Here is a 20,070-nt window from a genome sequence, read left to right as displayed (position 1 = left end):
ATCAGGTTGCCCTGCAGGGGGCTCACAGTCTTCATCCCCATTTTACAGATGAGGTAACTGAGGCCCAGAAAATAATAATAATGATAGTATTAAGCGCTTACTATGTGCAAAGCACTGTTCTAAGCACTGGAGAGGTGACAAGGTGATCAGGTTGTCCCACGGGAGGCTCACAGTCTTCATTCTTCATCCCAATTTTCCAGATGAGGTAACTGAGGCCCAGAGAAGTTAAGTGCCTCGCCCAAAGTCACACAGCTGACAGTTGGCAGAGGCAGGATTTGAACCCATGACCTCTAACTCCAAAGCCCGTGGTCTTTCCACTGAGCCACGCTGCTTCTCTAGATACAAGGGTAGATACAGGGCCATCAGGTTGTCCCACGTGGGGCTCACGGTCTTCATCCCCATTTTACAGATGAAGTAACTGAGGCCCTTAGTCACCCTTAGTAAAACTAACAAAGCTAGCAAACTAACCGTTTACAGCAGATGATTCTTCCAGTAGTGAGAGAGCGCATCTTTTCCCACCCCCAGGGTGCAATTTTTAGAAATCAGAGCATTCAATCCATGCTCACAATGAGCTAGGAATTACGCTCTGGTGCAGCAGAATGGAAAAAGCACTGGGCTGCCAGTCGGGAGACCTGAGTTCTAATCTCTCCTCCGCCACTTATCTGCTGTGTAACCTTGGGAAATCACTTCATTTCCCTGTACCTCAGTTCCTGCATCTGCCAAGTAGGAATTCAGTACTTCGTCTCCCTATTACTGCGGGGCTTAGTGGAAAGAGTTCGGGCTTGGGAGCCAGAGGACGCGGGTTCTAATCCCGGCTCTGCCACTTGTCTGCTGTGTGACTTTGGGCAAGCCACGTAACTTCTCTGGGCCTCAGTGACCTCCTCTGTGAAATGGGGATTAAGACTGTGAGCCCCACGTGGGGCAACCTGATTACCTTGTATCTACCCCAGCGCTTATAACAGTGCTTGGCACATAGTAAGTGATTAAGAAATACCATAATTATTGTAATTATTATAATTATTATTATTACTTGGACTTTTAGCCCCATGTGAGACAGGGACCCTGCCTAACCCCATTATCGTGTCTCTACCCAGCATTTAGTACAGTGCTTGGCACATAGTAAGCACTTAACAAATACCATTATTATTATTATTATTATTATTATTATTATTATTATCATTAATTAGACTTTTACGCTAGAGAAGCAGCATGGCTCAGTGGAAAGAGTCCGGGCTTGGGAGTCAGAGGTCATGGGTTCTAATCCCACCTCCACCAATTGTCAGCTGTGTGACTTTGGGCAAGTCACTTCACTTCTCTGTGCTTCAGTGACCTTATCTGTAAATGGGGATTAAGACTGTGAGCCCCCCGTGGGACCACCTGATCACCTTGTTACCTCCTTAGTGCTTAGAACAGTGCTTTGCACATAGTAAGCCCTTAATAAATGCCATTATTATTATTATTTTAGCCCTGTGCGAGACAGGAACCCTTCCTAACCCAGTATTTAGTACAGTGCTGGGCACATAGTAAGCGCTTAACCAATACCATAATTATTATTATTATCATTATTGCTTTGACTTTTATCTCTGTGTGAGACAGGGACCCTGCCTAACCCAGTTATCTTGTATCTACCCAGCATTTAGTACAGCGCTTGGCATATAGTAAGTGCTTACAAAATACCACAATTATTATCATTTTTAATTAGCATCAATCATAATTGTAATAATAAAAAAAGGATCTTTCGCTGGCATCAGAATTTTTGGGATCCTGTACAGATCCTCTAACTTAAAGGCGCATCACAGACCAACCGGGGGTCTCCCGGATGGGTGGCGAAGTTGTTGTTTTTGTTTACCAACATTATTATTATTATTCCCCCCGAGATCTCGGAAAGCCCTGAGCGTTGCCAATCTGAAGAGCGCTAAGACTTTCTGAGTGTGGATAACACAACCCTAGATCAGGTCTTTTTTTTTTTTTTAAATAATATTTGTTAAGTTCTTACTATGTGGGGTAGCCAGGAGCTAATCAGGTTGGACACAGTCCGTATCCCAAGTGGGGCTAATGGTCTTCATCCCTATTTTCCGGAAGAGATAAACATCCAAAACAGAACTCCTCAGCTTCCCCCCCAAATGCCAGCCTACTCCTATCGTTCCCATCACTATAGATAGCCTCGCAAGCCCGTAACCTTGGCATTATGCTCGACTCATCTCTCTCATTCAACCCACATATTCAATCTGTCACCAAATCCTGTCTGTTAAACATTCACAACATCGCTAAAATCCACCTTTTCCTCCCCATCCAAACTGCTACACATTAATCCAAGCACTCGTCCTGTCCGGCTTTGATTGCTGTATCGGCCTCCTCGCTGACCTCCCGGCTTCCTGTCCCTCCCCACTTCACTCTGCCGCCTGGATCATTTTTCTACAAAATCATTCAGTCCCTGTTTCCCCGCTCCTCAAGAACTTCCAGGGCCACCTCAGAAACTCCTTTCTGCCGGCTTTAAATCACTCAATCACTTCACCCCCTCCCAATTTACCTCCCTGATTTCCTTCTTACAACCCAGCCCAAGTACTTCGCTCCTCTGATGCCAACCTACTCACCGTACGTCGATCTCATCTATCTTACCACTGATCTCTCGCTCACATCTTCCTTCTGGCTTGGAACACCCTCCCTCCTCATGTCATGTCCCCCACTTAATAATAATAATAATAATAATGATGGCATTTGTTAAGCGCTTACTATGTGTGATGCACTGTTCAAAGCCTTATCATCATCATCATCAATTGTATTTCTTGAGCGCTTACTGTGTGCAGAGCACTGTACTAAGCGCCTGGGAAGTACAAGTTGGTAACATATAGAGACAGTCCCTACCCAGCAGTGGGCTCACGGTCTAAAAGGGGGAATCAGATTGTCCCACGTGGGGCTCACAGTCTTCATCCCCATTTTCCAGATGAGGTCACTGAGGCCCAGAGAAGTGAAGTGACTTACCCAAAGTCCCACAGTAGACATGTGGCGGAGCCAGGATTAGAACCCACGACCTCTGACTGCCAAGCCCGGCCTCTTTCCACTGATTGCTCTTGGCACCTGTCTCCTGGTTTTGTTTCACTGTCTTGTCTCCCCCCTTCTAGACTGTGAGCCTGTTATTGGGTAGGGATTGTCTCTATCTGCTGCCGAATTGTACTTCTATTCCGAACGGTTAGTGCAGTGCTCCGCACACAGTAAGCGCTCAGTAAATACGATTGAATGACTGAATAATGATTAAAATGATGGCATTTGCTAAGCGCATACTATGTGCCAAGCGCTGAATGAATGGGCCTCGATTTCTAGCCCGCTGTTGGGTAGGGACTGTCCCGCTATGTTGCCGACTTGTACTTCTTTCCAGACGCTTAGTGCAGTGCTTCGCACACAGTAGGCACTCAATAAATATGATTGAATGACTGAATAATGATAATAGTGATGGCATTTGTTAAGCGCTTACTATGTGCCAAGCGCTGAATGAATGGTCCTCGATTTCTAGCCCGCTGTTGGGTAGTGACCGTCTCTCTATGTTGCCGACTTGTACTTCATTCCAAACGCTTAGTGCAGTGCTCCGCACACAGTAGGCGCTCAATAAATACGACGGAATGACTGAATAATGGTAATACTGATGGCATTTGTTAAGCGCTTACTATGTGCCAAGCGCTGGAATGAATGGTCCTCGATTTCTAGCCCGCTGTTGGGTAGGGACCGTCTCTCTATGTTGCCGACTTGTACTTCATTCCAAACGCTTAGTGCAGTGTTCCGCACACAGTAGGCGCTCAATAAATACGACTGAATGACTGAATAATGGTAATACTGATGGCATTTGTTAAGCGCTTACTATGTGCCAAGCGCTGGAATGAATGGTCCTCGATTTCTAGCCCGCTGTTGGGTAGGGACCGTCTCTCTATGTTGCCGACTTGTACTTCATTCCAAACGCTTAGTGCAGTGTTCCGCACACAGTAGGCGCTCAATAAATACGACTGAATGACTGAATAATGGTAATACTGATGGCATTTGTTAAGCGCTTACTATGTGCCAAGCGCTGGAATGGATGGGCCTCGATTTCTAGCCCGCTGTTGAGTAGGGACCGTCTCTCTATGTTGCTGACTAGTACTTCATTCCAAACGCTTAGTGCAGTGCTCCGCACACAGTAGGCGCTCAATAAATCGACTGAATGACTGAATAATGATAGTAGTGATGGCATTTGTTAAGCGCTTATTATGTGCCAAGCGCTGAATGAATGGTCCTCGATTTCTAGCCCGCTGTTGGGTAGTGACCTTCTCTCTATGTTGCCGACTTGTACTTCATTCCAAACGCTTAGTGCAGTGCTCCGCACACAGTAGGCGCTCAATAAATACGATTGAATGACTGAATAATGGTAATACTGATGGCATTTGTTAAGCGTTTACTATGTGCCAAGCGCTGGAATGGATGGGCCTCGATTTCTAGCCTGCGAGCCCGTTGTTGGGTAGGGACCGTCTCTATGTGTTGCCGACTTGTACTTCATTCCAAACGCTTAGTGCAGTGCTCCGCACACAGTAGGCGCTCAATAAATACGATTGGGTGACTGAATAATGATAATAGTGATGGCATTTGTTAAGCGCTTATTATGTGCCAAGCGCTGAATGAGTGGGCCTCGATTTCGGAGCCCGCTGCTGGTTAGAGACCGTCCCTATATGTTGCCGACTTGTCCTTCCCAAGCGCTTAGGCCAGTGCTCCGCACATAGTAGGCGCCCAATAAATACGATTGAATGAACGGATTTCCTCCTCTGTGACACGGGGATTGAAGGTGCGAGCGGCCTCTGTCCGTCCCGCCCCGGGCTGAGGCGGGGCGGCTCCTTTAAGAGGGGGCGTGGCGCGGAGTGTCGGCCCGGCCAATCAGCGCGGCGTGGTGTTGCGGCGCGTCCAATCAGCGCGGCGTGGTGTTGCGGCCCGGCCAATCAGCGCGGCGTGGTGTTGCGGCCCGGCCAATCAGCGCGGACGACGGCTCCGGTCTCGCCCTTCAGGCCACGCCCCCTCCTGGTCCTTCGGCCGCCTGGGCTCCGTTTTCCGACACGGCTGGACCGGACCGGACCGGATCGGGGCCCAACCGGACCGGGCCCAACCGGATTCAACCGAGCCGAACCGAGCCGAGCCGGGTGATGCGGCGGAATCGGGGGTCCGGGGCCCGGCGGGCCTGGGGGAGCGCCCCGCGGGGAGCCCGGCGCCGCTGACCCGGACGGACGGACGGACAGAGACACACGGGACCCCCCGGGATCCCCCCATCATGGGGTTCCTCCACCAGCTGCATCTCCTGCTCTGGAAGAACGTGACGCTGAAGCGGCGCAGCCCGGTGAGCGGGGCGGGATGGAGGGGGGGCTCAGGGGTGGAGGGTCATCTGGGGGAGACTGGGATGGAGGAGGGGGGTGGGCTGGGCTGGGGGAAGGTAATGATGGGAGGGATCGGGGGGAGAAGGGGACGTGGGAAGCGGGGGGGTTGGGAGGGATCGGGGGGAGAAGGAGGCGTGGGAGGGGGCGGGATGGAGGAGGGGGATGGGAGGGATCGGGGGGAGAAGGAGGCGTGGGAGGGGGCGGGATGGAGGAGGGGGATGGGGCGAGCCTGGGGGAGGGGAGGTCGTGGGGTGGGCTGGGCTGGGGGAAGGTAATGATGGGAGGGATTGGGGGGAGAAGGGGACGTGGGAGGGGGCGGGATGGAAGTGGAGGAGGGGGCAAACCTGGGGGAGAGGGGGACGTGGGGGCTGGGCTGGGGGAAGGGGATGGGAAGCCTGGGGATAGGGAGTGATATGGAAAGGGGCGGGATGGAGGAGGAGGAGGATGGGGGGCTCAGGGATGGGGAGTTGATGGGGGGCCCTGGGGTGGAGGGGTGATGAGGATTGGGGGGTGGGCCGGCGGTGGAGGAGTCATTTCTTTGATGGGGGGGCTGGCGGTGAGGTGGGATTGGTGTTGGGGATGGAGGGGTGTCAGGAGCGGGGATCCGGGAATGCGAGGAGTTGGGATCCAGGCATGCCAGGAGTTTCGTGGCAGGGGAGCCTGGGAATACTGGGGGTCAGGCCTGAGAGGGGTGAGGGGTTCAGGGGAGGTGGGACCGGCCTAGGGCCATCACCCGGGGTGGGAGGGTCGGTTAAGCATTGACCGTCCCGTCCATCTGACGATACTATACCGACCTCAGCGCTTAGCACAGCTGTTGGCACAAAGTCAGCGCTTAAGGAGCATCCTCAAGGGGACCAAGTGGGAGGGATCCCCCCTCTCTACCCCTGCAGAAGCTGGGGGGCCCTGGTGGGAAAAACCAGGCGAAACCCGTGACCTTGGGGAAGTCACTGCGCTACTCTGGGCCTCAGTTTCCTCGCCTGCAAAATGGGGATTCAAAACCTGTTCTCCCTCCCTCTTGTTCATTCATTCAGTCGTATTTATTGAGCTCCTACTGTGTGCACAGCACTGGACTAAGCGCTTGGGAAGTACAAGTGGCCCTCTTAGTGTGTGAATCCCCTGTGGGACAGGGACTGTGGCCGACCTGCTCAGCTTGTATCATCTGACCCAGCGTTTAGTGCATTGTTTGGCACGTAGAAAGCACTGAATAAATACCACAATTATTAGTTAGAACAGTGGCTTGGCACATTGTAAGCGCTTAACAAATACCATCATTGTTATTATTGTACTTATTAAGCCCTGGCCTTCCCTCCCACTTCTAGAAGCAGCGTGGCTCAGTGGGAAGAGCCCGGGCTCTGGAGTCAGAGGTCATGGGTTCAAATCCCAGCTCCGCCAGCTGTCATCTGTGGGACTTTGGGCAAGTCATTTCACTTCTCTGTGCTTCAGTTACCTCATCTGTAAAATGGGGATTAAAATTGTGAGCCCCCAGCCGTGGGACAACCTGATCACCTTGTAACCTCCCCAGCGCTTAGAACAGTGCTTTGCACATAGTAAGCGCTTAACAAATACCAACATTATTATTATTATTCTAGAGGCTCTTCCCGTTGGGAACGGGTTGCGGGGAGGGGGGGGCGGTGAACCCACTCCGTCATGCCTTGTCAAGGGTGGCAAACTCCAGGGCGAAAGGGCTAGCTTGGGATAGGAATGATTTCATCTTCCTCCCTCCCTCACCTCTCCTCTCCCTCCCTGCATCCTTTCTTCCTCTCTCTTTCTCCCTTCCATCCTTCCCTCTAGCCCTCTCAGGGATGGGGGCCTGGCCTCCAGCTCCTGCCTGGATGCTAGGATTCCCCCCCCACACACTTCTCCTGGGGGTCTCCCTGCTCAGAGTAGGAGGAAGGAAGGGGTCCTTTCCCCAGACCAAGACCACCCTGGCCTACATCAGTCCCACCCAGCCCTGCTTTCGGAAGTCACGGGTGCCAAATTCAGGCCCGCAGGGAAGTTGGGGGGTCTCTGAAAATCTGAAACTACCCCGTCCAGCCCATCTTGAGGCCGAAGAGGGCAAGCCCCCTCCCCACAGGGCCCACCCACCCCCGCCGCGGCCCTGAGCCGGAGCGTCCTTCTCAGTTCCTGCAGCGGCGAGCTTCAGTTGCGAACCCGCTGTCCTGACAGGCCATCCGGATGTGTCTAATAATAGGCTGTCCATCTTGTATGTGGGTCATAACTGCGATGCACGGTGTCATCGTCGTCCCCCCGTCCCCCCCAAAACCCTTGCTGGAGGCAAACCCAAGTGTGGCAGTGCCAGGGCTTGGGCACAACCCCCTGGCTGCACGCTGGAGGCCGAGGAGGCGGTTTCGGCCCTAGAACCCCAAGTTTGGGGTTGGAGGGGTCTAGCAGAGAGGACCCCCTTCCGTCGGGTGTCGGGGCGGAAGGCAGTCCGGAGCGGCCTGAGAGTCAGAAGGTCATGGGTTCCAATCCCGGCCCCGCCACTTGTCTGCTGCGTGATCCTGGGCCACTCACTTGACTTCTCTGGGCCTCGGTTCCCTCATCTGTAAAATGGGGATTGAGGCCGTGAGCCCCATGTGGGACAGGGACTGTGTCCAACCTGATTTCTGTATATGTATATATATGTTTGTACATATTTTTTTACTCTATTTTTATTTATTTATTTATTTATTTAGTTTATTTGTACATATCTATTCTATTTATTTTATTTTGTTAGTATGTTTGGTCTCTGTCTCCCCCTTTTAGACTGTGAGCCCACTGTTGGGTAGGGACTGTCTCTATATGTTGCCAATTTGTACTTCCCTAGCGCTTAGTACAGTGCTCTGCACATAGTAAGCGCTCAATAAATACGATTGATGATGATGATGATGATTTCCTCATATCCACCCCGGCGGTTACTACAGTGCCTGGCACATAGTAAGTGCTTAATAAGTACCACAATTATTATTATTAACTTCTCTGTGCCTGTTCCCTTTTAGACTGTGAGCCCACTGTTGGGTAGGGACTGTCTCTATATGTTGCCAATTTGTACTTCCCAAGCGCTTAGTACAGTGCTCTGCACATAGTAAGCGCTCAATAAATATGATTGATGATGATGATGATGATGTTACCTCATAAAACGGGCATTAAGACTATGAGCCCCATGAGTCCCCAAGCCCAATCTGATTAGTTTGTTATCTTATTAGCTCGTTAGAGAAGCAGCATGGCTTAGAAGCAAGACCATGGGCCCAGGAGTCAGAGGACGTGGGTTCTAATCCCGACTCCGCCACTTATCTGCTGTGTGACCTTGGGCAAGTCACTTCTCTGTGCCTCAGTTCTTTCATCTTTAAAATGAGGATGAAGACTGTGAGCCCTACATAGGACGATCTGATTACCTTGTAACTTCCCTAGTGCTTAGAACAATGCTTGGCACATAGTAAGCGCTTAACAAATACCATCATTATTATTTTATTATCTCCCCCACTGCATTGTACTGTGCCTGGCATGTAGTAAGTGCTTAACAAATACAGTAATTATTATCTCCCCCACTGCATCATACTGTGCCTGGCACATAGTAAGCGCTTAACAAATACAATAATTATTATTATCTCCCCCCACTGCATAGTACTGTGCCTGGCACATAGTAAGCACTTAACAAATACCATCATTATTATTATTATCATCATTTCCCCCACTGCATCGTACTGTGCCTGGCATGTAGTAAGTGCTTAACAAATACAGTAATTATTATCTCCCTCACTGCATCATACTGTGCCTGGCACATAGTAAGCGCTTAACAAATACAATAATTATTATTATCTCCCCCCACTGCATAGTACTGTGCCTGACACATAGTAAGCGCTTAACAAATACCATCATTATTATTATTATCATCATCTCCCCCACTGCATCGTACTGTGCCTGGCACATAGTAAGTGCTTAACAAATACAATAATTATTATCTCCCCCACTGCATCATACTGTGCCTGGCACATAGTAAGCGCTTAACAAATACAATAATTATTATCTCCCCCCACTGCATAGTGCTGTGCCTGGCACATAGTAAGCACTTAACAAATACAATAATTATTATTATCTCCCCCCACTGCATAGTACTGTGCCTGGCACATAGTAAGCGCTTAACAAATACCATCATTATTATTATTATTATCTCCCCCACTGCATTGTACTGTGCCTGGCACATAGTAAGCGCTTAACAAATACCATCATTATTATTATTATTATCTCCCCCCACTGCATCATACTGTGCCTGGCACATAGTAAGCGCTTAACAAATGCAATAATTATTATCTCCCCCACTGCATAGTACTGTGCCTGGCACATAGTAAGCGCTTAACAAATACCATTAAGCAGCACGGCTCAGTGGAAAGAGCCCGGGCTTTGGAGTCAGAGATCAGGGGTTCAGATCCCGGCTCCACCAGCTGTCGGCTGTGTGACTTTGGGCAAGTCACTTAACTTCTCTGTGCCTCAGTGACCTCATCCGTAAAATGGGGGTTAAGACTGTGAGTCCCCCGTGGGACAACCTGATCGCCTTGTAACCTCCCCAGTGGTTAGAACAGTGCTTTGCACATAGTAAGTGCTTAATAAATGCTATAATAATAATAATAATAATAATAATAATAATAAATCCAGAGCTGCTTGGTTCGGGCCTTGTCTTGGGTGCCAGATGAGTTCACGTTGGGCTGAAGGCAGGGAACAGGGAAGGGGAGAGGTGTAGGGAGGGGAGGGGTTTTTCACCGCAGCCTCCTCTTCCTCCTCCCGCTCTCCCGTACATCCCTGTGATGGGTTGTGGCCTTCTCCAACCTGAGTTATTCTGAGGTGGGGGCTCCCCCACAGAGCTGCCCCCCGGGATCACAGTCCAGGGGGTCCAGGGGGGTGGGAGGCAGGGGCTCTCCCTCTCGCAGAATGCCTCTACACAGGAGGGTGGAGAAACTGAGTCACCCAGTGCGAAAGGGTGAGGGTGAAGGGGACTCATAGAACCCAGCTTTCCAGATCCCCAGGAATGTCGTTGAAAAGGGATTAGTGGTTAGCAGACTGAGCCCCTTCCTTCCTCTCCCCCTCGCCCCCCTCTCCATCCCCCCATCTTACCTCCTTCCCTTCCCCACAGCACCTGTATATATGTATATATGTTTGTACATATTTATTACTCTATTTATTTTACTTGTACATATATATTCTATTTACTTTAGTTTGTTAGTATGTTTGGTTTAGTTCTCTGTCTCCCCCTTTTAGACTGTGAGCCCACTGTTGGGTAGGGATTGTCTCTATATGTTGCCAATTTGTACTTCCCAAGCACTTAGTACAGTACTCTGCACATAGTAAGCGCTCAATAAATACGATTGATGATGATGATGATGATGTCAGGGGCTCTGCACGTGTTGATTGATTCTTTTCCTCTTTTTCTTTTCCTATCTTTTCCTCTTCTTTCCTTTCTTTTCCATTTTCCTTTCTTTTTCTTTCCCCTTCTTTTCCTTTTTCTTTTCCCTTCTTTTCCTTTTTTCTTTTCCTTTCTGTTTCTTTTCCTTTCCCTTTCTTTTTCCTTTCCTTTCTTTTTCTCTTCCCTCGTCTTTTTTTCTTTTCCTTTTTCTTTCTTTTCCTTTCTTTTTCTTTCTTTTTGAGGCTTGATTGAGGCTCGAAGCCCCCTGGGCCCACTGGAGAAGGAAGCCCCTCAGAGCCACGTTCCTTTTGGGGGAGAGGGAGTTTCTCTGCCCGCATCCAGGCCGCTGGTCCAGGGTCTCCCCGGGGTCTCCTCAGCCCTGCCTCCTGAACCCCCAGGCCTTAGGGGTCCCATGGGTGAGCCTCCCCCATCACGTTGCCCCCCAGGAGGGTCCGGCCTCTCTCCGGAGGCCCTGGCCCAGACAAGTGCTTGTTTCCCTATGGTCCCCAAGCACTTAGTACAGTGCTCTGCACGCAGTAAGCGCTCAATAAATACGATTGATTGATTGGTCCAGCTGTCGCAGCTCGGAGAAGGGCTGGGGCAGCAGGGAGAAGACTTCCAGTCTCCGTGGGAGCCAGCATCCCCTCCTTTCCCCTTCCCGAAGACCCCAAGGAAACGGCGGCCTTGGGCTCTGACTGAGACGCCTCCCACCAGCAGTTTTGGTTGAAAAGCTTCTCTGAGAGCTGAACTTCGTATCTGCTGACAACTAGGCTCTCCCCAGTGCTCAGCACAGTGCTTTGCACGCAGTAGGGGACGGTGGTCATGTTCACTGACTACTGGACTCTCCCAAGAGGTCAGCCCACAGTAGACTGTCGACTCTTTGAGGGCAGGGAGCGCGTCTGTTGACTGGACACTTCCAAGAGCTTCCTCCTTCCTAGTTCAGGAGCTCTCCCCTTCCCCTTCTGCTATCCAGGGAATAATACGGGGGTCTTAGGGTCTGCATCCCAGAGCCTCGGGGCAAGGGCGGCCCCCTGCAGCGTGGTGAAGTGGAAAGAATACAGGCCTGAGGGTCAGAGGCTCTGATCCCAGCTCTTCTCCTTACCTGCTGTGTGACCTTGGACAAGTCACTTATCTTCTCTGTGCCTCAGTTACCTCATCTGTAAAATAGGGATTGACTGTGAGCCCCTGTGGGACAACCTGATCACCCTGTGTCCTCCCCAGCGCTTAGAACAGTGCTTTGCACATAGTAAGCGCTTAACAAATGCCATCTTATTATTATTATTTCACTGCCTTGGTTACCTGCTCTGTGGGAATTCAGTATCTGTTTTACATCCTTCTCAGACTGAGCGACCCGTGGGAGCCTTGGTTATCTTGTATGTAACCCAGCGCTAGTAGATTGCTTTGCACAGAGTGCTTAACAGATACCACAATAATTATAAATTTAGGTGGCTGAGGGGTTGACATGACTAAGAGAGGTGAAGTTTTTGTGGGGAATGCCCCCCCCCCCCCAATTTTTAATGGTATTTATTAAGTGCTTACTATGTGCCAGGTACTCAACTAAGCACTGGTATACATACAAGAACAGTGCTTTGCACATAGTAAGCGCTTAACAAATGCAATCATCATTATTATTATTATTTCACTGCCTTGGTTACCTGCTCTGTGGGAATTCAGTATCTGTTTTACATCCTTCTCAGACTGAGCGACCCGTGGGAGCCTTGGTTATCTTGTATGTAACCCAGCGGTAGTAGATTGCTTTGCACAGAGCGCTTAACAGATACCACAATAATTATATATTTAGGTGGCTGGGGGGGCGTTGACATGACTAAGAGAGGTGAAGTTTTTGTGGGAGGGCCCCCCCATTTTTAATGGTATTTATTAAGTGCTTACTATGTGCCAGGTACTCAACTAAGCACTGGTATACATACAAGAACAGTGCTTTGCACATAGTAAGCGCTTAACAAATGCCATCATCATTATTATTATTATTTCACTGCCTTGGTTACCTGCTCTGTGTGAATTCAGTATCTGTTTTACATCCTTCTCAGACTGAGCGCCCCGTGGGAGCCTTGGTTATCTTGTATGTAACCCAGCGGTAGTAGATTGCTTTGCACAGAGCGCTTAACAGATACCACAATAATTATATATTTAGGTGGCTGAGGGGGGGTTGACATGACTAAGAGAGGTGAAGTTTTTGTGGGAATGGCCTCCCCAATTTTTAATGGTATTTATTAAGTGCCTACTATGTGCCAGGTAATCTACTAAGCACTGGTATACATACAAGAACAGTGCTTTGCACATAGTAAGCGCTTAACAAATGCCATCATTATTATTATTATTATTTCACTGCCTTGGTTACCTCCTCTGTGGGAATTCAGTATCTGTTTTACATCCTTCTCAGACTGTGAGCCCCATGGAAGCCTTGATTTTCGCGTATGTAACCCAGCACTAGTAGATTGCTTTGCACAGAGCGCTTAACAGATACCACAATAATTATATATTTAGGTGGCTGAGGGGTTGACATGACTGAGAGGTGAAGTTTTTGTGGGAATGGCCTCCCCAATTTTTAATGGTATTTATTAAGTGCTTACTATGTGCCAGGTACTCTACTAAGCACTGGTATACATACAAGAACAGTGCTTTGCACATAGTAAGCGCTTAACAAATGCCATCATCATTATTATTATTATTTCACTGCCTTGGTTACCTCCTCTATGGGAATTCAGTATCTGTTTTACATCCTTCTCAGACTGTGAGCCTCGTGGGGGCCTTGATTATCTTGTATGTAACCCAGCGCTAGTAGATTGCTTTGCACAGAGCGCTTAACAGGTACCACAATAATTATAATTTATTATTATAATTATCATATAATATATAATGATGCATATATAATTATAATTTAGGTGGCTGAGGGGTTGACATGACTGAGAGGTGAAGTTTTTGTGGGGAAGGGCACCCCCCATTTTTAATGGTATTTTTTAAGTGCTTACTATGTGCCAGGTACTCTACTAAGCCCTGGTTTGCATACAGGAACGGTGCTTTGCACATAGTAAGCGCTTAACAAATACCATCATTACTAAACTAGTCAGGGTGAATAAGGTCCCTGTTCCACATGAGGCTCACAATCTCAATCCCATTTTACAGATGAGGAAACAGAGGCCCAGAGAAGTTAAGCGGCTTGCCCAACGCCGCACAGCAGACGGGTGGAGGAGCCGGGATTAGAACCCAGGTCCTCCTGACCCTCTGGCCCGGGCGCTATCCACTAGGCCACGTTGCTCCTGGAGGAGGCGGCTTCCAGGAGAGTTTTGTAGAGGGGAGGGTAGGGATCTGACAGCGGTGATGATGATCATCATCAATCGTATTTATTGAGCGCTTACTATGTGCAGAGCACTGTACTAAGCGCTTGGGAAGTACAAATTGGCAACATATAGAGACAGTCCCTACCCAACAGTGGGCTCACAGTCTAAAAGATGGTGATGGTCACAGCTCTGCCACTTGTCAGCTGTGTGACTTCGGGCAAGTCACTTAACGTCTCTGTGCTTCAGTTACCTCATCTGTAAAATGGGGATGAAGACTGTGAGCCCCATGCGGGACAGCCTGATTACCTTGTAACCTCCCCAGCGCTTAGAACAGTGCTTTGCACATAGTAAGCGCTTAATAAATGCCATCATTATTATTATTATTAGGAGGTAGAGGCAGACTGGCTACCTTTGACTCCAGGCGAAGGGACTGTCTCTATATGTTGCCAATTTGTACTTCCCAAGAGCTTAGTACAGTGCTCTGCACATAGTAAGCGCTCAATAAATACGATTGATGATGATGATGATGATGATGACAAGGAGACCGGACAGAGCAGGCCCTGTCCGCCGCGCTGGCCTAGCAGGTGATGGGAGGATCCGGGGAGAGGAGGCTGTCAGTCAATCAGTCGTATTTATTGAGCGCTTACAGAGAGCAAAGCACTGTACTAAGCGCTGGAGAGAGTACAATATAAGGATGTAACAGATACCTACAAACCTTAACGGGGCCCATTCGCGTCCCACCTCGGAGGCCAAGAGGGGTCGGAGGTGGTTAGAACTGGGCTGGGGCAACTGCCTGGCATCCCGAGGGTTGGAGGGCATCTCTGCCTCATCCCTCATTAGAGAAGCAGCGTGGCTCAGTGGAAAGAGCCTGGGCTTTGGAGTCAGAGGTCATGGGTTCGAATCGCGGCTCCCCCACATGTCTGCTGTGTGACCTTGGGCAAGTCACTTAACTTAAAAGGGGGAGCCCCACGTGGGACAACACGAGAAGCAGCATGGCTCAGTGGAAAGAGCCCGGGCTTTGGAGTCGGAGGTCGTGGGTTCAAATCCCGGCCCTGCCAATTGCCAGCTGTGTGACTGTGGGCAAGTCACTTAACTTCTCTGAGCCTCAGTTACTTCATCTGCAAAATGGGGATTAAGACTGTGAGCCCCCTGTGGGACAACCTGATCACCGTGTAACCTCCCCAGTGCTTAGAACAGTGCTTTGCACATAGTAAGCGCTTAGTAAATGCTATTATTATTATTATTATTATTATTATTATTCTCGGAGCCTCAGTTACCTCATCTGTAAAATGGGGATGAACACTGTGAGCCCCACGTGGGGCAAACTGATCACCTGGTATCCCCCACAGCGCTTAGAACAGTGCTTTGCACATAGTAAGCGCTTAACAAATGCCATTATTATTATTATTATTATTATTATTATTATTATTATTATTATTATTATTATCCCCTGCCTCCCCACAGCCCCCCAGAGTCCCTGCCCCTGGCCACAGCCCATGGGTCAGGGGTCTCCCCCCGCCAACGCTAGTAAAACCCGGCCCACCGAACCGGGCGTCCAATTCCCAGAGCCCCCTAAGCTGCACCTAGACCGAGGCCGGGGCATCCCAGCGCTTAGAACTGTATATATGTATATATGTTTGTACATATTTATTACTCTATTTATTTATTTATTTATTTATTTTACTTGTACATATCTATTCTATTTATTTTACTTTGTTAGTATGTTTGGTTTTGTTCTCTGTCTCCCCCTTTTAGACTGTGAGCCCACCGTTGGGTAGGGACCGTCTCTATATGTTGCCAATTTGTACTTCCCAAGCGCTTAGTACAGTGCTCTGCACATAGTAAGCGCTCAATAAATATGATTGATGGATTAGAACAGTGCTTTGCACATAGTAAGCGCTTAATAAATGCCATCATCATTATTATTATTATTTTGTCGGGAGCGTCCCAGGTGAGATCTGGTCGGGGAACAGGAATTTGCCGTCCGACCCGCTCGGGCTAGAGGCGAGGAGGCAAAAAATACGTTGGGGAGAGAGTCTTTCTCCCCACTTAATGCGGGACAAGATTGGAGCCCAGAGAGGTGAAGTGATTTGTCCAAGGTCACCCAGCGGGATGAGAATGATGCGGCAGCGCTCTCCGCATCATTAACGTAGTCCCGGGCCTGCTTGGGGACTTAGTCCAAGGCAGCTGATGAGTCCCATGGGTTGGAAAGCTAAATAACTCCTCCGGGCAAGGGGCGGGCGATGATTTCTTGCAGGGAACTGCAGAGCGAATGTCTTTGCAAGGGTCAATCAATCAATCAATCATATTTATTGAGCGCTTACTGTGTGCAGAGCACTGTACTAAGCGCTTGGAAAGTCCAAGTTGGCAACATATAGAGACGGTCCCTACCCGACAGTGGGCTCACAGTCTAGAAGGGGGAGACAGAGAACAAAACAAAACGTATTAATAAAATAAATAGAATAGATATGTACAAGTAAAATAAATAAATAAATAGAGTAATAAATATGTACAAACATATATACAGGTATACAAGGATCCCCGTCCCCGTCTTTCCGGCAGGTGATGGGATTTCCCCCTTTCGCTCTGGAATCAGCTGTGGAATCAGTGCCCCCTTCAACCAATCATTTATTGAGCGCTTACTGTGTGCGGAGCGCTGTACTAAACGCTTGGGAGAGTACAAGGGAGTTAGCAGGCATGATCCCTGCCCAGGAGGAGGTTACAGAAAGAGCCCAGGCTTGAGAGTCAGAGGACGTGAGTTCTAATCCAGGATCCAGGCTGTAATCCAGTAAGCGCTTAACAAATACCATCAGCATTATTATGATTATTATCAATATATTATATATAATATATAACAATATATATTATTGTTATAATATATCACATATAACATGTGATAATGTTATAAATTATATATAATATGTAAATATAATATAAATCTATCATATATAACACATAATAAAATATATTATTAATTATTTATATTATTAAATGTCATTATTATTATTTATAATAATTATTTATTATTTATCATCGTTTATTATTTATTGTAAATGATTGTTTATTATTATTAATTATTTAATATTGAATATATTATTTAAATATATTATGAATATAATTTTATTGTGTACAATTATGTATAATATACACATTATAATTATTAATATGTGCTGAACATTGTCCTGGAGTTAGTAGGCATGATCCCAGCTCCGTCACTTGTCTTCTGTGTGACCCTGGGCAAGTCACTTCACTTAGTGTCTCAGTTACATCACCTGTAAAATGGGGATTAAGTGCCTGAGCCCCATATGGGGTAGGGACTTTGTCCAACCCGATTTGCTCGTATCCACCCCAGCGCTTAGAACAGTGCTTGGCACATAAGAAGTGCTTAATAAATACCATAATTATTATTATCATGATCCCTGCCCATAAGGAGCTTACAGGCTAGTTTGCGCAGAGCACTTTACTGAGCACTTGGAAGAACACAAAAGAGTTAGTAGACAAAATCCCTGCCCATGAATTGTACTTTCCAAGCGCTTAGTACAGTACCTTGCACACAGTAAGTGCTCAATAAATACGATTGAATGAGCTAGGGGGATTTGAATGGACATCTACCTCCTTCCTCATCTCATTTTCCAGGGCTTGTAGGGGAAATTGAGGCTTGGTGATTTGCAGATGGGGAAACTGAGGTCCAGAGAGAAGTGATGGCCACCTTGGTCAAGCATTCGTTCGTTCTGTCGTATTTATTGAGCGCTTACCGTTTGCAGAGCACTGTGCTGTGCGCTTGGGAGAGTACGGTACGACAATTTGTTGTTGTTTTTGTCCTATGCTGTCGAGTCGTGTCCGACCCATAGCGACGCCATTCTGGGAGAGATGCCCCACTTCCAACCGCGGTCGTTCCGGTAGTGGATCCGTGGCGTTTCCTTGGTCAAAATCCGGAAGCGGGTTACCATCGCCTCCTTCCGCGCGGAAAACTCGAGTCTCCGCCCTCGACTCTCTCCGCACAGGGGAATTTTGACTTGGAGCCAGTTCCCAAGCTCGGAATGGACTGGACGGGCCTCCGCTTGACTCTCCCTCCCGGAGCCGAGACTGGTAGAGGACTGGAAACTCTCCAGTTGCGACCCTGAGAGGCCGTAAATATCATCAATCGTATTTGTTGAGCGCTTACTATCATCATCATCATCATCAATCGTATTTATTGAGCGCTTACTATGTGCAGAGCACTGTACTAAGCGCTTGGGAAGTACAAACTGGCAACATCTAGAGACAGTCCCTACCCAACAGTGGGCTCACGGTCTAAAAGGGGGAGGCAGAGAACAAAACCAAACATACTAACAAAATAAAATAAATAGGATAGATATGTACAAGTAAAATAAATGGAGTAATAAATATGTACAGACATATATACATCATCATCATCATCATCATCAATCGTATTTATTGAGCGCTTACTATGTGCAGAGCACTGTACTAAGCGCTTGGGAAGTACAAACTGGCAACATCTAGAGACAGTCCCTACCCAACAGCGGGCTCACAGTCTAAAAGGGGGAGACAGAGAACAAAACCAAACATACTAACAAAATAAAATAAATAGGATGGATATGTACAAGTAAAATAAATAAATAGAGTAATAAATATGTACAGACATATATACATCATCATCATCATCATCATCAATCGTATTTATTGAGCGCTTACTATGTGCAGAGCGCTGTACTAAGCGCTTGGGAAGTACAAACTGGCAACATCTAGAGACAGTCCCTACCCAACAGCGGGCTCACAGTCTAAAAGGGGGAGACAGAGAACAAAACCAAACGTACTAACAAAGTAAAATAAATAGGATAGATATGTACAAGCAAAATAAATAAATAAATAAATAGAGTAATAAATATGTACAACCATATATACATATATACAAAAATATGTACCCGGAGAAGGGGTCAGCCTTCTTACCTGCTTGTGACCACTTCTCTGGGCCTCAGTTCCCTCATCCGCGAAATGGGGGTTCAGTACCTGTTCTGTCTCCTATTTAGACTGTGAGACTCACGTCGGATCTGATTAGCTCGGATCTACCCCGTCGCTTAGGGCAGCGTGGCGTGGTGGCTAGAGCCCGGGCCTGGGAATCAGAAGGACCTGGGTTCTAATCCCGGCTCCACCGCCTGTCAGCTGTGTGACCCCATCATTTAGAACAGTGCTTGGCACAGAGTATTTATTACTCTATTTATTTATTTATTTGACTTGTACATATCTATTCTATTTATTATATTTTGTTAATATCAATCAATCAATCAATCGTATTTATTGAGCGCTTACTGTGTGCAGAGCACTGTACTAAGCGCTTGGGAAGTACAAGTTGGCAACAGATAGAGACCGTCATCATCATCATCATCAATCGCATTTATTGAGCGCCTACTGTGTGCAGAGCACTGTACTAAGCGCTTGGGAAGTACAAGTTGGCAACATATAGAGGCAGTCCCTACCCAACAGTGGGCTCACAGTCTAGAAGGGGGGAAATAATATGTTTTATTTTGTTCTTTGTCTCCCCCTTCTAGACTGTGAGCCCACTGTTGGGTAGGGACCGTCTCTAGATGTTGCCAGCTTGGACTTCCCAAGCGCTTGGTACAGTGCTGTGCACACAGTGAGCGCTCAATAAATACGATTGATTAAGCACTGTAATTATTATTATCATACATTAAGTGCTTAACAAATGCCGCAATTATTAATATTACTAGAAGCAGCGTGGCGAGAGAAGCAGCGTGGCTCAGTGGAAAGAGCCCGGGCTTTGGAGTCGGAGGTCATGGGTTCAAATCCCGGCTCTGCCAGTTGTCAGCTGTGTGACTTTGGGCAAGTCACTTAACTTCTCTGGGCCACAGTTCCCTCATCTGTCAAATGATTAAGGATTTAATTAAGGATTAATCACAGGATTAAGACTGTGAGTCCCCTGTGGGACATCCTGATCGCCAGTGCTTAGAACAGTGCTTTGCACGTAGTAAGCGCTTAATAAATGCCATTA

At 47.9% G+C, this 20,070-nt stretch overlaps 1 protein-coding gene across 2 annotated transcripts in view; it reads left to right on the top strand.

Annotated features, from left to right (window-relative positions):
- Positions 1–5,076: 5,076 nt before the first annotated feature.
- Positions 5,077–20,070, top strand: part of ABCA2 (ATP binding cassette subfamily A member 2) — an 86,585-nt gene continuing 71,591 nt past the window's right edge. For both annotated transcript variants that reach the window (XM_038767713.1, XM_038767714.1), the window contains exon 1: positions 5,077–5,347. In XM_038767713.1, the coding sequence (XP_038623641.1) occupies positions 5,282–5,347 (66 nt within the window). In that variant the 5' untranslated portion in view covers positions 5,077–5,281. The remainder of the gene's footprint in view (positions 5,348–20,070) is intronic.

This window comes from Tachyglossus aculeatus, chromosome 27, assembly GCF_015852505.1.
Source record: "Tachyglossus aculeatus isolate mTacAcu1 chromosome 27, mTacAcu1.pri, whole genome shotgun sequence".
Lineage (NCBI taxonomy): Eukaryota > Metazoa > Chordata > Mammalia > Monotremata > Tachyglossidae > Tachyglossus > Tachyglossus aculeatus.
This window is presented reverse-complemented; position numbering and strand designations above follow the sequence as displayed.